Source organism: Fusarium keratoplasticum, chromosome 1, assembly GCF_025433545.1.
Source record: "Fusarium keratoplasticum isolate Fu6.1 chromosome 1, whole genome shotgun sequence".
Lineage (NCBI taxonomy): Eukaryota > Fungi > Ascomycota > Sordariomycetes > Hypocreales > Nectriaceae > Fusarium > Fusarium keratoplasticum.
Window position 1 is genome coordinate 672,692 of NC_070529.1, and position 18,807 is coordinate 691,498.

Consider the following 18,807-nt stretch of genomic DNA (forward strand, 5'->3'; position numbering starts at 1 on the left):
TCCAGTGAGACGGAGGAGATGTGAGTGAGTGTGGGGGGATGTGAACGTGGAAGAGGAGAAAACCACCCCTGCGCAGATCCGTCAGAAATATTAGACCACCCGCCAATCCGTCACGTGCAGGTCACCCGAAGAACATGACTTCAATGGGTAACTTGAGGACACTGCCCGTACATGTTGAGGATAGACTTTAAACGCATATGGCTATACTTTAGGTCATTCGTTCTAGTTGTCACAAGTCCTGGTTGTCTCATTCCGTGCACATTGAATGTAATGCTGTTATTCAATTACGCCCAATAGATAGATCTGTTGACTAAGTATATGGCTTGTTAGCTACAGGGCTATCTCGCATGTCATTCCCCGTGAGATAGATTGAGCCGAAGACCACTATACAGCACGCTCGAAACGACTAACAGCTTCCCCCAGGGCATCCCAAAGTAGTCCCGTAAAACGCAGTCCCTCCCACTCTGGCGATATTCAAGACAGCTATCAGCAACCCTGCTAGAGACTCTCCCCCGATCATGCCCGCAGCCACAGCGAATCCAATACGCCCAAAGCTAGCCGGGTTCCGCTTCTGCCACACGAAACCAACGGTACCACCGATAGCAACAGCCACGCCGTATCCGGTGACTGGGAGAATTCCAGCAATGCCTACCATCAGCATGTTGGGGATCCAGGCGCTGAGCGTAGTTCTGCCGGTTTTGGTAGCCCAGTGCCGAATGATGTGGACGCCAATGGTAAACACACAAGCACAGATTGTAAAGACCCAGGAGCTCCGGGGGATTAATATTTGAGGGCTGGTGATTGCCAGAGCGATAACTCGATACCCCTGTGCGGCTGGAGCGGCTAGGCCACAGGTTGCTGCTTGAGCCAGATCATTGATACACGGATATGCCTTGGCGAAGACGATGTACAGAGTAGGCGAGAGAAAGATTGCAGGTATGATGCCCAGAAGTTGGCCATAAAATTGGTATCGGGGAGGCGTGCCGGTGAAGTATCCCACCTTGAAATCCGTTGTCAGCTCACCAGCTTGCATAGCAGCCTGGCTGACGATGGCACCGGCCACGAGGCATCCGAAAGTAGCAGATGACGTGTTATCTGTGGTGCTGCGCAGAATACTGCCAACTACAAGTTGGGAGATATAAGCAGCAGGCCCAACGGGAGCCAGTGATGCTTGGCCATTGACCTGCACCACAAACATGCCTAGAATTGCAGCCAGAAGAAGAACGAGAACTGCAATCCCTCCATTCAGGTCCTGCAAATGATTCTGTTAGAGAATAACCACTCCAAAGATAGCTAAAAACTCTACAACTCACGTAATGTAAAGTCATGATGAGACAAGCAAGAAGCGCGCCGGCGGTCAGAGACGGCCAGAACTCCCACCACTTTGTCTTCTGTTCCGGGGTAGAGGGATCAGGGAGGGCTGGAGATCCGACGTGCTTCTCAGCTTGGCGTTCCAGAAATTCACTCTCTCTGCCCCGGAGTAGAAGCACGACGCGGTTCCCTCCTTTGGCAGCATAAACCCAGATGAGCGTTGCAAGACGGACCCAGCTTCTCCATTGGCACGCGATGTCAGTGATGCTTGCGCAGAGCATGACAAACACTGAAGGCCACAGCATCCAATACCGAGGCGATGGGTTGTTGATGGGATCCTGAAGGTTCAATGACATGTATGTCATAAGATCAGGCTCTTCAGGGTCAAAGGCGATGCCAGAGGCAATCCCCTTGGCCTCCAAGATAGGACCAATGACCCCCCATAGAACGACATAACCGAGCATCCAAGACAAAGCGAGGTTGAGCCCGATAATGATTCCATAGCCCATCATAGCGGGGCTCCAGTAGATCTGAACCCAGCCCCAGTTGGAAGCAAAGATGGCCCCCTTGGCGCCCCAGACATAGAACCACCAGGTAATGAACCAGTGAAGAAGGATCCCGGGAGCATAGGACGATCCTACAATATAGCAGAAGCACACCACAAAAGCGATCAGAAGAGCTTTAACTCCGTTGTTCCTGGCATTGTTGCCGCTGAGGTGGAATTCGCGGATCGTCGTCGCAATCGCAAGTGCGGATGGAAACTTGAGCTGAAGATCTCTAGCAAGATCTAGAATGAAGAGCTTGTACATAGGAACCGCCATGACGGAGCCAAAGAGACCGGCTGAAGCGGTCAAGGCGGCTAGTTTCCCGTAGCTGTGGGATACCTCGTCGGGGAAAAAGTTGGACTGGAACATGGCTGGGACGGAGGTGATGAAGAGTGTGCTGAGACCACCAGTCGCCATGGCGATGGTCTGGATGATGGAGTGCTCCTGGGGACCAAAGTCGCCGCTGAGAAAGGGTACGGATGCCCTGATTAGGGCTTGAGAAATTGGGTAGCCAAGGAACGCCGCAAACATGTTGGCATCGTTGGCAGTGCCGAGCTTGAGACCTGGCATTCGTGTTGGCACATTGTCACATGTGGATGAGGAATCACGGAGCACATACCGAGATAGACATTGCTCGCATTGACTAGGGCGCCCAGGGACCATCCGATGAGGACAGCACGAAGAGTTAAAGGGCTTGTCTCGATCGGCAAGTCTGGATGAGGCGGGAAAGGCCTGTAGTACTCTTCACCGTCAATCTCCCCAACAGCAAAGTCATGGGTCGAGTCTGGCTTCTCAGCGTCTGCTGGAGACTGAGCAACTGCCTCCGAGGCCTTGACCTTCTCCATGGCCGGAATTGTTGAAAGATTGATTGAAATTTTTGAACCGGAGGTTATCGGCGCCTTAGAAACCCTCTTTGGCACAACTCTGGTGGGGACCAGCGGAGGTTTCAACGAAGTAATTTATATAGACACATCACACTTGGTCGTCTGATGATAGAAATAGATTGGTGATAGAGTCTCTAGAGGCTTGAGCCAACTCGGCAATCGCTCAGAAAGCTACCAATCACCAAAACCTCAGCCAGCGATAACCGAGACAGGGGGCAAAAGGCGAACCAACCCCCAGGCACTCTTTAACTAGTCTATTGAAGTTATTCCACATGTGGCCAAGTGAGATAAAGACGCAGCACATAATAGGGTAACCGCATCCACGCACTCAATACGGACTAGAGTCTCCCCACAGGAAAACAATGGTTATCTCTTTCGAGATAGTACTCGCTTGATAGTACATGATAGATAGAGAAGCGTGAGCCAACCAACGGAACCTGTTCTTCCCCGCAAACCCAATCGAACCATCAGGGAGTTCCCCCGGGTTTACAGGTTGCAAGGATTAGAAATGTTATTCAGATACTAACGTATACGTACCTATACCTCCTTTTCATAGTACATGCGCAGGTAGGCTGTATACCCCTATTTTCCTGCCACTGATCTTCAAGTTCCCTGTTAACAAATGGGCAAATCATGGCTTCAAGAAAAGATACGTACTGGCTATCATAACCTCCAGGGCTATCAGGTCCAGAATCCGCAGGCTAATGGAGAAGAAAACCACTTTTCAACAATTCTAATCCTTGAGACCTGTGCCTGGTGGGCTGGATGCAAGCACCCTCCCGCCCGATGTCGCATCTCTGAAGGAAAGTGTAGCCTTCGCTTCCGATGTCCACGGCTGTTGGTCTCAATGACACCTCCAAAGAAAGCCATCATCGACCCCTATAGCAAGGCGTCAAAATCTAATACCGTAAAATACCGTAACTCAAATATCAATAACCATTCTGGCGGCAGCCATAAAATGCTGTGAAAAGGGTAAATCTTTTGATAGAAAGAGCATACTTGAAAGGCAGCCAAGTGATACAAGACAAATGGCCATTCGCCTCGTATAATCACGTTGTTCAAGTACCCAAGGCACTGCCATTCCCTCGCAGACTCTACAGCTGATCATCTTATCTACACGTTTATTCCCCTGCTCCGAAGTTGAGCACACGACATCGCCCATGCAAATGCGGCACAGATAGCTGTCGCCGAAGAGGCCAACGCCCATATACCGTAGCAGCTCCACTCATGACACTGACTTGACCTTGTAGTATCGAGTGCCCACTCGTAGAGGAACGAATACAGCCAGCCCCAGACCGCAATGGCGGGAGCTGGAGAGAGGCCAATCCAGCTGCAGATGATGGAAAAGCTCTCCGGGCCCCATGCCTGAGCGACGACAGGCATGGCAGCAGAGTTGCAGCCATATCCAAGTCCCAGCAAGGCACTACAGAGATGAAGAGCAACGTTCGAGTACTGCGACCGAGCTAGCGGTGTGGCGAGAAGCAGGTATCCAATCGAGACGAGGATTGCGGGAACGACGAGAACGATGAACCTCGTCCGGTAGACTGAGGTCTGGCCGAGAGGCAGTTCCGGAGCTGGAGCCGCACGGTCAGAGATAACGCCTAGCGTAAGGCGTGCCACGGTGGCCACGGTGGACAAGATGGTGATTTGCTGGACAACTTGAGAACCTTGGTCAGTCGAGTCGTCGCTCATGGCCGCAGTGATAGTCCCGAGCTATAGTCAACCGGTCAGTCCATTAACAAGTTTCAAGATGGTTGAGCGCATTAGCCACGCGTACGTTATTTAGGTAGACTGCTATGGTGCCTGGGAGAAGGGCCATTCCACCCATGAACCACCACAACGCTTGGTCCCGGAAGAAAGGGTTTTCACACTCTTTGCATGCTTGCTGCCCGGGGTTCGAGGCATCAGTGCTCGCTGACGTGGAAGCGTCCCCTTCGTCGATCGTTCCATAAGTCGCCGCCGCTTGGTGCTTGGGGATGAGATCATCGGTTTCGTGACTGTCTTCTACTTGAATGATGAGAACCGGAGACATGGCGACCTCCTTCTGGACAACGACTAGTCCAACGGCGCTGATTAGCCCAACAACCATCGCCAGCGAGGATAATAGAACAAGGAACCTTGCCGCATCTAGATGAGGAGCAGAGCCAGGGTCTTGATTCGTCATGAAAAGGTGAGAGGCCATCTGGCTGAGTGCAATGCCACCCACTCCAACAGCTGTCGCTGGAACAGACATCAACATGCCCTTGTAGCGGCTCTGTAGCAAGTTCTTGGCACAGGCATCAAGAGCACTGAGCTGGATTGAACTGGTACCGCTCCCAATCATGAAGTGGGCAAACAGAACCTTCCAGAACGAGGATCCGACTGCCTCGACGTTGGGGCGATGGGAAACGAAGAATACCGACGCCGTCAGAAGATACCCTCCGCCTAGCAGGGCTCCACAGATCAGAGACAAGACCCGCGGCGATAGTTGCTGACACAAGTAGCCGCCGACGGGAGACATGAGATATGCAGAGATCATTGCAACTGTAATGACAGCATTGAGCTGAGCCTGCGTATACCCGATGTCTAGAATCAGCCGTGGACCGTAGATAGGGATTGTTGACATGCATCCGGCGATAAGGCTTGGGTATGTCAATATGTGCTGGAGCATGTTGGAATGAGGGCTTACGAGTTGAGTATTGAACAGGTAAAGCTCACGGTCTGAAGCAGTTGGTTGGAAGCCATGGCGGGTGAAATGACAGCGACGATGCCTCCTAGGTCTTCTCCAGTTCCTAGTCTGAGCATTCGGTAGATAAGTAGGTCCTAGTTGAGTGGGGAAAGAAAGTCGATAACACTCGCCGGTCATTTAAAGGATGTAGCAGTAACTGGGTTAGCACATCTCGAGAAAACGGCAGCTCAGCAACAGTCGGCACGAGCCTGCTATCGTAAGAGTGCGGAGTATCTTACTCGCCTTCTCTTTACCAAGATCGGCCTGTTTCGTGTCTTGGTCTTGTGCATCGTCTTGCCTAATCCAGTCATCAGGTCCGGAGGACCGGGGCGTAGCCCGATTCCATAGGTCGGGGACAGGAGCGGAGAAGCTTGGAGACAGGTAGAAATATCTTTGAGCTAAAGATAAACAATGATCAATGGGTCCAATATTGAGCGGCAGCAATGGAATCACTGTCGATTCCGTTCCCTTGTCGAGACTCATCGAAGGAACCGGCATGTGTTATGCGATACTATCAACCTTGTGTAATTGTGTTGGGAGGTCTAACTTTAGAGAAATCTATTATCATCGTAGGACACCCCTGCAGCTGTCCAGTCCAGTTACCGGTGCCTCCTGTTAGACAAGATCAACCAAGCCATCAAAACGCAGACGATAGACATTCCTACTGCCAGGGCACAGATTATGGCCCACGGTGTATAGCACAACGCGCCAACACAGAATCCGGCCACTCCACCGCCCCTCTCCATTCCATGCTGGTAAGCGACCGAGTACAGGTAACCGAATGCCCCAATTCCCATTGCCGGCGCCAGAGATATGATGCCCCATGCAAGGGGAAACTGTGATGTTCCCCAGATCGAGAGCGTGACTGGGAGAAGAGACAGGCTGCTGGCGTAGCTTAGACCAACCGAAGCAGACGTCAGAGATATGGCTTTGGGGAACCTGGCCACCGTCGTTCCAAGTGTCAAGAAGCCGAGGACATCAAATGCTGCAGGAGCTAGAAATAGGACGAAGGGAGAGGAGACCAAATTGTATTTCTGCTCTTCGGCCGTCGAGCTACTCTCCCTCTGGAGGCAATCTGACAAAGCACCAGCGCTTAACCGTGCAACAGTTGACACAATGGCGAGAAGAGCAACATGGTGTGATATTTGGTTCGCAACAGAGTCAGTGCCTGTTATGGATTGGAGAAGTGTCCCTAGCTATAGTGAACGCGCACAACATGTCAGTTTTGTTCCACTCTTCAGCAGATGAAACTTTGTGAGGTAACTCACATTCAAGTTGTACACCTCAGTCGGGCCTACGATGAGGAGGTTGGCGACCGAAAGCCACCATAGCAAGGGGTCCTTCGGTAAAGCTGTAGGGAAGTGAGTATCTCGGTCTGGTGTTGGCACGTTTCCTTCAAGCTGCTGCGGTTCAATAGCTCCGTAGCTCGCAGTTTGTCTCTCCTCAGAGTTCTGGAGATGCCCTCGAATGTCCAACACTTCATCGGGCGACTTCAGACCCCAGGCTCCTAGCATTCCGGTGGAAAACAGCGCGATGGCGAGAAATGAAGAGAAGCTGGCCAAGTCTATGTCCTTGTTGGGGAGACAAAAGAGCCGAACTGCCACTTTGCTCTCGAGTATCCCGCTGAGACCGAAACAGGCGATCGGCACAGCGCTCAGAAACCCCTTGTAAGGTGACTTCTCAAGCGTCTGCGTGCATGCAATGATTGAACTCATCAGAACAGAACTCGTAGCAGCGCCGATGCATATATACGCTAGTAACAGAGTGAGAAAGGCTGGCCTTGGATGGTCAAGAGTAGATATGTGGTGGGTTATGAACAATGATGCAATCGCCAGGTAGCTGGTTCCAAACAAGATACCGGCAATGAAGGAGAGCAGGCGTGGCGATGTGAGCTGGCAGATGCGTCCCCATACAGGAACCAAGATGTACAGAGACATCATGGCCGTAGTTGAGATGGTGTTGACATGGTATTGATCCAGATGCAAGTCTCGGGTAAAGCGAGGTCCATACAAGGAGTAGACATTAATACTGCCTCCTAGTAAGCTGAAAAAGGCGTCAAGATATGTCATTCATATCTCAGGTTCGCTAACTTACGTGTTCAAAATGCAGCAAGAGATGCATACGACTCTCGACCGCGATTCAGGATTTGCGATACGGGAGTTTGCTTCACCATTAGTCCCAGTAGGACGCTGCTCTCTCATGGTGATGGTTGTCTGGATATCCAAACTGTTGAGTTGAATTCGTGCCTCGTCAGTGCGGGAGCAGCACCACCATGACAAAACACAACCGCCTATTCATCAAGACATTCCCTTATCGCATCATCATCCAAGGCCGCCCATCCCGGTCGTTTAGGTCTTGGTAGGGAGTCCCATGGATGAATCAGTTGCGTGGCAGGGATCTAGCCGTCCGCTAAACCAATTCAAGTGAACGGATACGGACGGCCCACGACGTCGACGCTACAGCAATTGGGTGAGCTGACCCTGCTTCTGTGTCACAGCTCGTTGCCCGAGGTCGTTGGCCTTTGGCCGTGCTAGAGCCGGAGAGCCTGTGTGGTACGGAGGCTCTGCGCCATCTCCAGGCAGTTACTCGGTTTCTTGTCAAGTCTTTCAGTTCATTTTGCAATCAGACAAACTTCCTTGGCAGGAGATGGAGAGCCTCATCAGCCATGGTGTCATTCCAGCCTCCAAGGTGCTCAGATGTGTCGAGCTGCACGTCACCGGCGAGCCTGCCCGGATCGTCTACCATGGGTACCCTCATCTTTCCGGGACCCTTCTCGAGCAGCGAGAGCAAGCACTCAGAGAGCATGACGACTACCGGAAGAGGCTCTTGCTCGAGCCTCGTGGACACAAGGACATGTACGGCGCGATTATCCGCCGTGATACCGAGTTGATCAGATCCGGAGACGCCCACATTGGAGTCCTTTTCTGCCATAGCTATGGGTACTCCCCTATGTGCGGCCATGCGACCATTGCACTTGCAAGGTTTCTCGTTGACACACAAGACACTTCCATCTTTCCGAACAGACACAAGTTGACTGTCGATGAAAACGAAAAGACCGTCCATATCAAGCTACATGCTCCATGTGGCGTAGTGACAGTCATTGTACCGGTAACCGACGACTCTCGGTGCGATCAAAGCCGACCTATCCGATTCCTGTCAACTCCAGCGTACCCAGTCTGTCTCGGCCTGGAAGTGCCCATCCCTGCTCACTGCCGCTGGCCACAACTTGGAGAGAGATCCTCAGTTGTGTTGGACATCGGCTACGGAGGTGCCTACTTCCTCGTCATCGACTTGAGAGAAATCGGATTTGGTTCAGGCTTGAAGAGCATCAGCCTGGAAGACGCTGTTTCATGTGTCAAGAAAATTGGCGATGCCTTTGGCTCCAACGAAGCAATCATACACCAGTCTGGAATGCCGGCACACATGGCGCGTGTGGCCTACTACGCGGTTCTTTTAGAAGATCCTTCAACTGGAGTCCGTCCCGCCGGAATTCTTGAGGCAGGATCAGGCATGTGCATATTTGGAGATGGCCAGGTCGACAGGTCTCCAACAGGGTCCGGAACGAGTGCTCGAATGGCGTTGGCCTACGCAAGGGGTGCAAGGGGTGTTGGGCAGACTTGTGCATACAACTCGCTCACGTCAAATCACTTTGAATCAGGTGCTTTCACAGCAACAATTATCAACGAGGTTCCATGGAACGGACCAAATGGGTTTCGCAAGGCAGTGGTTGTCGAGGTTGGCGGGCGGGCGTTTTACACCGGCTTCTCTACCTACTTTGTCGAGGACGGAGACAAAATAGGGGACAGCGGGTTTCTATCCAAGGATTTTACAGTCAAGAAACCCTCCTAGGTACACAATAGCAGATACGTCCAAGCTATAATAGAATCGGCCAATATCTCAACCATGCAGCCATTCAGTAAGGTGCCAAGATGCAGCTGCAGGATCATCTCCCGGTACCATATGCCCGGCGTTCTCAAAGGTAATGAACTTGAGGTTTGTGGAATTCTTGACAGCTCCACGAGACACCCCATGGATGGGATTAGCCAGAGTCCATTCCCTCCATTCCTGTTGTCTGTAATCGACCTGGCCTCTCCAGGGGACTTTGTCAAACACACGGATCTGGCCGGGAGTCAAGCTATGTAGTTGAAAGTTAGACTCTAGGGCGTGTTCGAACAAGTCAAGGGGTGTGTGTGCAGATGGAATGGTTACAACTCACGTCAGGGCATCTAAATGGCCGTTCAGTACCAGAACTCTGACTTTTCCCGAGTCTAATAGTGCGCTGAGCTTCAAAATGACGGATTGACCAAATGCACCACTCTCCATGAACGCATACGCGATGTCGGTGCTTACAGGCGTCCAATCACGACCTCTCACGCCGAGGGCTGACTGAACAGCTGGGTCGTTGAAGAATTTGACGGAAGATGCCCAAGCACTAATACATAGCTCTCCTGGGTTCTCGCATGGCTTTGCAACTGAGAAGGTCATGGTCAGAATAATCGGACGAGCGAAGAGGCCAAAGTCAAAACTTACTATTGTACATGTTGCGGTCTCCGAGAGGTATCTTATCGGCAATCTCGTGTGCGCAGTAGTTTGAAGCGTCTTTGCACACCGCAACCTTACTTGTGGTCTCACAAAGAGACCCGTAGTACTCGCAAGTAGGACCCCGTTCTTGAATCAGGGAGCAAATCGACGCGTTGAAGCCGTAGCCGAGCTTCGTCATTGCACCGCTTGGTGTGCATCCAAACTCATAGTTGGATGTTGAGAGATCTCCGCCCATGGTGCCAACCACAGCATTGACAAGAATTATAGATCCAAGCGGATTGGGAACTCCCAGAGGAGACTGTACTTCAGCCAGGTCGAGAAGTTTATGCATGAATGCAGGAGCCCAACGTCCTCCGTAAGACTCTGCAGCGATGTGCAGCTCATTCTTGGACAAACCGGGGAATTCTCGGTGAATAAACAGGTGCATAAACTCGACAAAGTCTTCAGTAGCCTGTTCTAAAGTTACGACTTGATGCCTTTCTTCCGGGCTTGCCAAGGAGAAACCGGCCCCTGCAGGTTGACTATCGAAAGCGGTGTTAAATCTGATGTTGCTGGTAGCTTTCAAACTCTCACATACTCTAGAATCAACAAACTGGCGTTTCTAGCCCAGTGATAAGGGTTGTGGAAGGCTGAGTTGTCAGTAGTGTTAACCCAGCAGGGGCCGACTTCGCTGATGGCAGCGAAAGTGCTGGCAGCTCCTGGTCCACTGGGAGTTTCTTCAGTGTCATTCCCAGATCTTGTGAGATTGTTTCATGACTTACCCACTAAGCCAAACGATGAGCGGATCATTCGCAGGTTCCGATGCACTCTCAAACAACCCTTTCCATCCAAGATTAGTCGGCTACGACTCTTATTGCAGAGTTGGATCATACAATAAAAGAGCTCCTTGTTATCTGAAATCTCGATCGAGCCGGCATGGTTCCGAACACCAGCAGGACAAAACGAGGCATCTAGTTCATGTCGGAGGACCGAGTTGCTCTGGCTTGATGGCTGAAACGACTTTTGCGACGCCTGCAAGACTGTCTGCGCAGTGAGACCGAGGAGGGGAAGTCGAACCATGTCGACTCTAATGTTCTGTTTGTTGCTGCCAAACTTGTGATTCCTTCCTCTGAAATACTCCAAGTTATATCCGGCAGTGTTACAGTAGTAGGTCTATTGCCGCTGACACCGGAGCCTCCACTCCTGGGGCAAGATCCTAGACATACCTGGGGGATCCGATGACCGGATCTGGTAAGACTCGGCGCTGAGTAGAGGCTGGATGATGTTACGGACGGCATCAAGTCAATCTATCACAGCATACAATCTTTCCCACTTTCTACTCCACCCAGTTGATTTCGTAGTGATAAATCACACGCTTACTTCCCTTCATATCAATGACATCACAGCCCAATTTTGACGCAGCAAGTCGATTATAATGATCTAGCCTAGTGAGTGGCCCTTCAAGTTCTGGTTGCCACCTTCGTCACCCAACCGTAGAACCTACTTCATCACAATCTCTGAATATTAAGCAGAAATCACAGAGAGTCCACCCTTTATCCACTCATCTACGAGATAGAAGGCAGCCTCGGGAGCGTCCGCATTCACGGTATGCCCCGATTCATCAATCTCGGCGAACCAAAGCTTGTCGTAGCCTTTCAGATATCCTCCCTTTGTTAAAGAATTGTCTCCCTTGAGGCGATAGAACCAGTCTTTGTGTGGAGCTGCTCGAAAGGCAGCTTGTCCAAACCATTTAAAGGCATTTGCAGCTCTCTCCGTCCCTATAAGAGGTCTGTGGTAATGGGTACCGTCAGCATATAAACCTGACAGGATGTTGGATCGCGTTCCACTCACGTGTCTGGATCGTACCGGCCACTAACTATCAGGATTCGCAAGCGCGTCTCTTCGAGCAGATATGTGTACCGAGTCAAGTTGGATCGCATGAGCGTATCGGTAAATTGGTAGTTTATACTCATGTCAACACCAACCAACTCAATTGGGTCCTTTTCTCTCAAGCCTAGAACTCGTTGAATCGCGGGATTGTTCATGTGAGTTATACCCTGTCCATTTATCTCCAAGACCATCCAGTACTCGCATACCTATCACCAGGGCTACATCCGCCAAACAAGCAAGAGATTAGCCCCTCTCTTCCACGGCTACATTTCAATCCCCTTCGTTCTTCTTGTCAAACAGGCGCATCACTCCAACGTTACCGTACGCCGCTGCCAGATCCAGACTGGTCCGCCCATCAGCATCCTCCAGTAGCGGATCAACACCCCTATCCATAATGCCCTTGAAGACGCCATCACATTCTGCCGCTACCCCGTGCAGCACTGTTCTCCCCTTGTCATCCCTCACCAGCCAGTCAACTCCCATCTCGTCCAGCATCTCTAACATCCCACGCTCTTGCCCGAAGATAAGCTCTGTAGAATGGAGGAAAAACACTGGTGTTTCTCCTGCCTTGTTGCGAGCATTCACATCCAGTCCGAACTCCACAAATCTTTTGAAGAGACGCCGACAAGCGTCTAGATAGCTTGCAGAAGACAACAAACCAGAAGCGAGAAAATGAAGAGGGCCGTTCCCATCACCATCTGTAGCTGTTACGTCCATCCCCTGCGCGATGAGGTAGTCCAGCCATTCGTCAGTTTGCGGTCCGAGGACTCCATGCGTGAGCGCCGCCAAGCGATAATGCATTGGGTGGTAACCGTAAGTGTCGGGTTGGTTGACGAGCGCCGGGACAGCGTCGCCGAGCTCTTGCAGCTGCTTCATTACCACTATGGCTGAGTGGCGGTTAAGACAATGATGCAGGCAGTTCCGGCCGTAGTCATCTAGGACAGTTGGGTCCGCTCCTCTATCCAACAGATCCTTCAGAACTGGCTTGTAATAGAGGGGTGACGCAGCTGCCCCTCCCCGACAAGCCGCCAACAAGGGGGTTTGGCCAGATGCGTTTCGACGCTCCAGGTCAAGTCCTGGCAGCTTGAGAATAGGCTCGTAGATGCCATGATCTGCCAGTAGCTGGTGGAAAACCAGTCTATCGGCCAAGAGAGCCGGCGCAAACCCATCTTCGCTGTCCTCGAGGAATGGTATCTTCTCAGGCTCTTTATCCTCCGTTCTCCATCTCCTATTCGCCACAGTCATCGGTAACGAGGGCCTGCTGGACCCGTCTCTGAAACCACTCTGGATCAGGAGTGTGTCGTAAGGGCTCACGCCTGCCTCCAGGAGCGCTTCCATCATCTTCCTAGCACGAATTTCACCGACGTCGTCGTCTTCAGAAGTCCTTCTGAATGGCGGTATCGTACCCGCGACATACAAGGGATGTCCTTGGCGAGCTGTCCGAGCCGAGGGCGAGCTAGGATCCAATCCTCTTACATCGTTCAAGCCCAAGTTCCAGCACTTGACGAGGGCGGGCGTCTTTTTGGAAGATAGAAGTGCCTTCATAACACCCAGATCCTTGTTCCTAGCTGCAGAGGATATGGCGGCCGGGCTGACTTCCACACCATGGTTGACCAAGAGACGAACAAGCTCTTGGCTATGGGCTGCTTTCTCAAGACACCCTTCGCCCGCCGAATCGACCGCGTTGACATCGGCGCCGAGTTCAATCAGAGTCTTTGCCGCAGCTAAATGGAATGGATTGTGCTTTGTGAGGGCACAGTGGAGCGGTGTGTTGCCTTTGTAGTCGCGGGCTTCCAGGTCGGCCCCCTTGGACACCAGGTATGGCATTGCCTGGGCAACTTGCCACCAGGAACCACCCTCAGCAACAGCATGAAGGGCACGCATTCCGGTGCGGTCAATGGTGCTGGGCGCATTGATGTCGACGCCCTTCTTCTCAACCAAGACCTGCAGCACATCCATGTTGGGAGCGGCACGCCGACACGCCGTGATAGCCAAGGGTTCGAATGGGTCAGCCGAAGGACCGGCCTCTTGTTCTTGACGCCACTCGGGATCGTCGAACCGCAATGCCTCCTCTGATGAGCAGCAGCCGTCGACCAGCTGGGCAAATCCAAGTTTAACAAATTCCTGTAGAATGGATTGTCCAGAGGGGCTGGCCGACAGGAAATCAGCACCAGCCTCGCCGAGTTTGACAATCAGCGAGTATTCGCGGTCACCGAGCAGTTCCTCAATCGTCTCCCACGTCACCTCCTTGGAGCATGGCAAGATTGCCTCTCCAAGTAGTTTCGTGTCCATCTGACGCCTAGCCCTACTCATGGTGACGGAGACTTTGATGGGCTCCGGCAGTTCTGGGCCCTCAATTTCTTCATGGCAAGTCCAGAGAAGGTTGACGACGTAGTCGTCACATTCGCGTGCCGCAAATCGCATGGCACTGTACAACGCCGAGTGATCCCAGTGGCTGTTGTCGTACATTTTTGCGCCCGCCGCCAGCAAGGTCTTGACGATTTCATCATACCGTACGATAGCAAGGTCCGCATCAAACAGCTTCGAAGGAGGGTGCCGGGAGGGCTCTCTCTGTCGTGGGCGGTTGGTGTCTTCAATCGTAAAAGCCACAGCAGCTAGCCTGTCACGGTCGTCATTGTCGAATCGACTCCTCATGGATAACGGATTCGAATAGCCTCCGGAAACTTTCAGCGGATCGTCTTGTCTCCAAAGGGCGTTCTCCTGCTTGAAGAAGACACACTGAAGCACTGGGGGGTACCAAGGCTCCGCATCCTCTGACAGCAATGATGCATCGAACGTTGGGTTGACATCGGCCCCTGCCTCGAGCAGCAACGAGACCGATTCAATTCGTCCAGAGCGACTCGCGTAGTGAAGAGGCGTGAGTTGGCTTATGTCCTTTGCGTTTACCGCCTTCAGCATGGCTTGAGGATCCAAATCCTTCATGCGCTCCAGCACCAAACCGAGCGTATTACTCAATCTACAGCGTGAGGCAATTGACAAAGCATTGAGACCTTGGTTAGTCGAGGCAAAGGGGTCCGCCCCAGCCCTTATCAACTGATTAACAGCATAGCTTGGCGTAGAGGCAGCGAGGTGGATGGGCCGCACCCCTTGCTTGTCTTCGGCATTGGGGTTGGATGAGTGGTCCAGGAACCATTCAACACACCGGGCCACATGTTGGCCCCGGTCTCCAGGGTCACCAGGGAAGTTCAGCATGCATGCAAGATGCAAGGGAGTTCTCCCCTCAAAGTCGGGTTGGTCAGTGTCCAGCCCAAGCTTTTCAAAAAGTGGCCAGAATGCAGCGAGAAGATCCGAGGCGTTGCTGGGGTTCGGGCCCTTGACCAGTTCATGGCACAGCGTGTTGCCTTGGAAATCCACTATAAAGGGTGATACTCCCGCATCAATAAGTTCTTGAAACGCCGAGGTGAGGCTGCATTGCCCACGGTTGAGCTTGTCACCGTATCGAATAACCTCATGGAGGAGGGTACGGCCCCTGTTATCGCGGACGTGGAGGCGCGCAGAGGCTTTCCTGAAGACCTTGATGAGTTGGTGTTGTTCCAGGAGGTCTTGTGCTTTGCCTATCTGGCGAAACAGGGGAGTGTAGCCCATGGAGTCTCGATCCTCGGTGCTCGCGCCAAACTTGACTAGGAGTTTGATCAACTCTGGATAGTGTAACAGGGACCTCACGTCAAACAGATGCAAGGGTGTATGTCCTTCTTCGTTGGCCAAGCTTGGGTCGGCACCAGCCTCCAGCAGCGCCGACAACAAGATGTGTAGCCTGCTGCTCTTTTTTGACTCCTCGTTTTCAACAAAGGGCTCATCAAATAACGGTTTTCCATACTGGGATACAGCATAGTGAAGAGGCCCGTTTCCTGCATTATCGACAGCATTGAGGTCTGGGCTGTAATCGAGAATGCGGACGGCAATATCCAAGTCTCGTACAATAGCAGACATCAGGGGTGTCTGCCCCCTTCGAGCTTCTCTTTTGTTGATGTCAGCACCTCCATCCTCAACTAGAAGTTTTAGATAATTCTCGTCGGCTCCTCTCGGTAAAGAATGAAGGACGGTTTCACCCAGTCGAGTTTCGGCATTTGGATCGGCACCAGCGTCGAGTAGGATCCTGACTACCTCAGGATCCTTGGTAACGTGAATGCCAGCACGTCCAAATGAGTCTCTCTCGTTCACGTCGGCTCCAGCTCTGACCAAGAGTGACAGACCTCGCCGAAAGTCATCCGTTCTGTTGGTCTTGGGAGCATTTTTTCCAGGCCGATAGTGACCATGGCGTTGATAAAACCGCAGAGCTGGAACATGATCTTGTCTGCGGCAGAAGCTGGCCAGCGGCGTCCGCCACAACCCCACGTGACTGATCATAGGCTCATCCCAAGCGCGAACCTTGGATGTGATCGAAGCATCAGCACCAGCATCAATAAGAACCTCCATCGCATCTACATTTCCCATTGCGGCTGCAGCTGACAGGGGCGTTTCGTCCAAATGCCTGGCATTGGGGTCAATACCAGGCTCCTGGAGAAGTCGCTTGAGGATATGAGATTGGGCACCTCCTGCTGCCCAGGACAGAGCAAGTTGCTTTGTGTCTGCATCGATGAAAGGGAGAAATACTTCCACGCTCCGCAGATGGCCATGAGAACAGGCAATTTCCACGGGTGTCAGAAGGCGAGGATGTGGCTCTGTTCCAGAAGATGTGTGGTCCCGGGCCTTTTGTGTCAATGGATCAACTCCTTCCTCGAGAAGCAATTGGACCACTTCAAAACGGTCAAACATGGCAGCTTTGTGAAGTGGCCTCTGGCCCCCTAGGTCGGGTTGATTAGGTGCTGCCCCAGCTTGTAACAATACTCGAACGGCTCCGGCATGTCCTCGGTCAGCAGCCCACCACAACGGCGTTCGCTCCTCCAGGTCTTCCTGGTCAATTTTTGCCTGATTGTTCTGGTCGATCAGAGTCGTGATATAGGAGTCAAGGCCACATATCGCAGCCACATGGAGATCTGAGAATGAGCCGAGGTACTCGTCATCGACTGCCCCCTGAGATTCTTCTAGACACATCCTCAACCACCTGTTCTTTGTAGAGTCATCAGATAAGAAAGACTTCAGCTGCTGGGATATTGGGTTTCCGGGAAGACCATTCCATTCGGATCTGGCGACATGAACGTGCCAATTATCGACGGCATATTCTGCGAAGGGGAAGTTCAAGTTCATGAGGTTTTGATTGAAGCGTTTCGAATCTGGACTTGTGCATTGCAAGCATCCAGATTGGAGGTACTTGAGGCAGACCTCGGCAAGTTGGCTGTGGGATGAGATCGGGTCCAAAACAGGATAGGCAGAGTGCACTGGTCTCTTGGTCCCCGTGAGAAACTCGGTCAGGGAGTGATGAACGACGCTGACGGTCTCATCAGGGAGAATCTCCAACAAGGGCCCACAGGCAGCCCGAACAAGATCCTTGTTATCTTTGAGGCTAGTCGATTGTCCGCCCAGCACATACTTGAGCATATCGGCAAGCTCCAGGAGTCTAAGGGGGCGGGTTGCGTGCGTCACCCATCGCAAAATGAGCACCTGGGTTGTTTCGGAGATGCCAGACCTCCTGCCGTGTTCTTGGAGAAGATTAACGTACATGGCCTCCATGTCGAGTGGTAGCATCTCCAGAGCGGTAGCGACATTGACGTTTGGTTCCAGGAATGCCTTCATGGCCAGCTTTGCGTAGAGAAACAGTCCATTTGCTCGGCCTGGAACAGCCTGCTTGATTCGTTGTCGGTCATCCTCCGAGATGGAAGTGCCATCCAGGCAATGCCTGACATAGGTCGCGATATCGATATCAATGAGATCCTCCTCCATCCGAATATCAATGCAGCCGATGCCCCTCATGGGGGTCTCAACACTCACAACCGGTCGACTCGTCATGAGTACCTTGACACTGGATGGGCGCCAATGGCCAAGATCGGCCAGAGAGCGAACGAAGGCGTCGTTGTACTGGTCCATCTCGTCCAGTGCGTCGACAACACAATAAGTCAGTGGTATCGAAGCCAGGGCCATACGAAGATGGCGCCATAGCTCATCCATAGACACACTGTCCAGAGATCGATCGGTGTCGATGTATTCCTTGAGGGTTGCTTGCAAGGGAGGGCTGTAGAGGAGAATTTGGTCGAGCCAGTCTCTGAGCAGATTGATAGGCCGGTGATTGGCATCAATGATCTGACGAAAGAAGAAGTAGAGCACCGGGACATCTTCCTGGGAAAGTCTGTGTGCCAACGTGGCAGCAATGACAGACTTTCCAGAACCTGGAACGCCCCTAATCCACAAGAGGCCATGATCTGGACTGTCGTGCCAGGTTTTATATCTGTCTAGACGCGGCAACCACTCCCCAGTGTTTGCGAGGTGCGAGGCGAGATGCTTGCGATACTCGCTGCCATCGAGATTATACTCGGTAGGCCGCAGCCACTGTCTGATCTTGGCAATGGTGTCTTCAGATTCGGGAAGGATGTTGTCGGGATTATAGTTACTGACATCATCACGGCCAACAACCACGACGTCGTTGTCGTCGCTCGACGATGGAGCGTCGTAAGAAGCCATGCCGGATGTGTAGGAAGTTCGTTGATGGGATGAAAGCTAGCGGACAAGACAAGTCTAGTCTGCCAGACACTGTCGTTCAAGGTAAAGACAGCACAACGAATGCTTCTTTCTAAAAAAAAAAAAAAAAAAAAAAAAAAAAAAAAAAAAAAAAAAAAAAAAAAAAAAAAAAAAAAAAAAAAAAAAAAAAAATGATGAAGAGGTCGAGGCAGAAATGAACGGTCGGAAACGAATACTGGATGTTCTGTTCAGCTCCAGCTGCCAAGATTGGCAGGCAACAGCCAGGGTCCGTGCGGCGCAGGGTCCGCGATGGAGGCTGTCAAGAACGGCAATCAGCTGATCATGCCTGCCAGGCCAAGGGTTGATGATAGATTCT

General features: G+C 52.0%; 5 protein-coding genes across 5 annotated transcripts; 1 reads left to right on the forward strand and 4 right to left on the reverse strand.

Annotated features, from left to right (window-relative positions):
• Positions 1-406: 406 nt before the first annotated feature.
• Positions 407-2,701, reverse strand: NCS57_00021500 (uncharacterized protein; the record flags this gene model as incomplete). The annotated part of the gene is made up of 3 exons (XM_053050303.1): positions 407-1,252; positions 1,314-2,419; positions 2,476-2,701. The coding sequence occupies 3 exons, from the start codon at positions 2,699-2,701 to the stop codon at positions 407-409; spliced, it is 2,178 nt and encodes a 725-aa protein (XP_052918818.1).
• Positions 2,702-3,853: 1,152 nt separating this feature from the next.
• NCS57_00021600 (uncharacterized protein) lies at positions 3,854-5,524 on the reverse strand (the record flags this gene model as incomplete). Its single annotated transcript, XM_053050304.1, has 3 exons — positions 3,854-4,453; positions 4,518-5,361; positions 5,409-5,524. 3 exons carry the CDS (start codon positions 5,522-5,524, stop codon positions 3,854-3,856), a joined length of 1,560 nt encoding a protein of 519 aa, XP_052918819.1.
• Positions 5,525-6,046: 522 nt separating this feature from the next.
• NCS57_00021700 (uncharacterized protein) lies at positions 6,047-7,648 on the reverse strand (the record flags this gene model as incomplete). The annotated part of the gene is made up of 3 exons (XM_053050305.1): positions 6,047-6,643; positions 6,716-7,490; positions 7,542-7,648. 3 exons carry the CDS (start codon positions 7,646-7,648, stop codon positions 6,047-6,049), a joined length of 1,479 nt encoding a protein of 492 aa, XP_052918820.1.
• Positions 7,649-8,093: 445 nt separating this feature from the next.
• Positions 8,094-9,296, forward strand: NCS57_00021800 (uncharacterized protein; the record flags this gene model as incomplete). Its single annotated transcript, XM_053050306.1, has 1 exon — positions 8,094-9,296. One exon carries the CDS (start codon positions 8,094-8,096, stop codon positions 9,294-9,296), a length of 1,203 nt encoding a protein of 400 aa, XP_052918821.1.
• A 2,832-nt stretch (positions 9,297-12,128) lies between these two features.
• Positions 12,129-18,434, reverse strand: NCS57_00021900 (uncharacterized protein; the record flags this gene model as incomplete). The annotated part of the gene is made up of 1 exon (XM_053050307.1): positions 12,129-18,434. One exon carries the CDS (start codon positions 18,432-18,434, stop codon positions 12,129-12,131), a length of 6,306 nt encoding a protein of 2,101 aa, XP_052918822.1.
• Between the last annotated feature and the right edge of the window lie 373 nt (positions 18,435-18,807).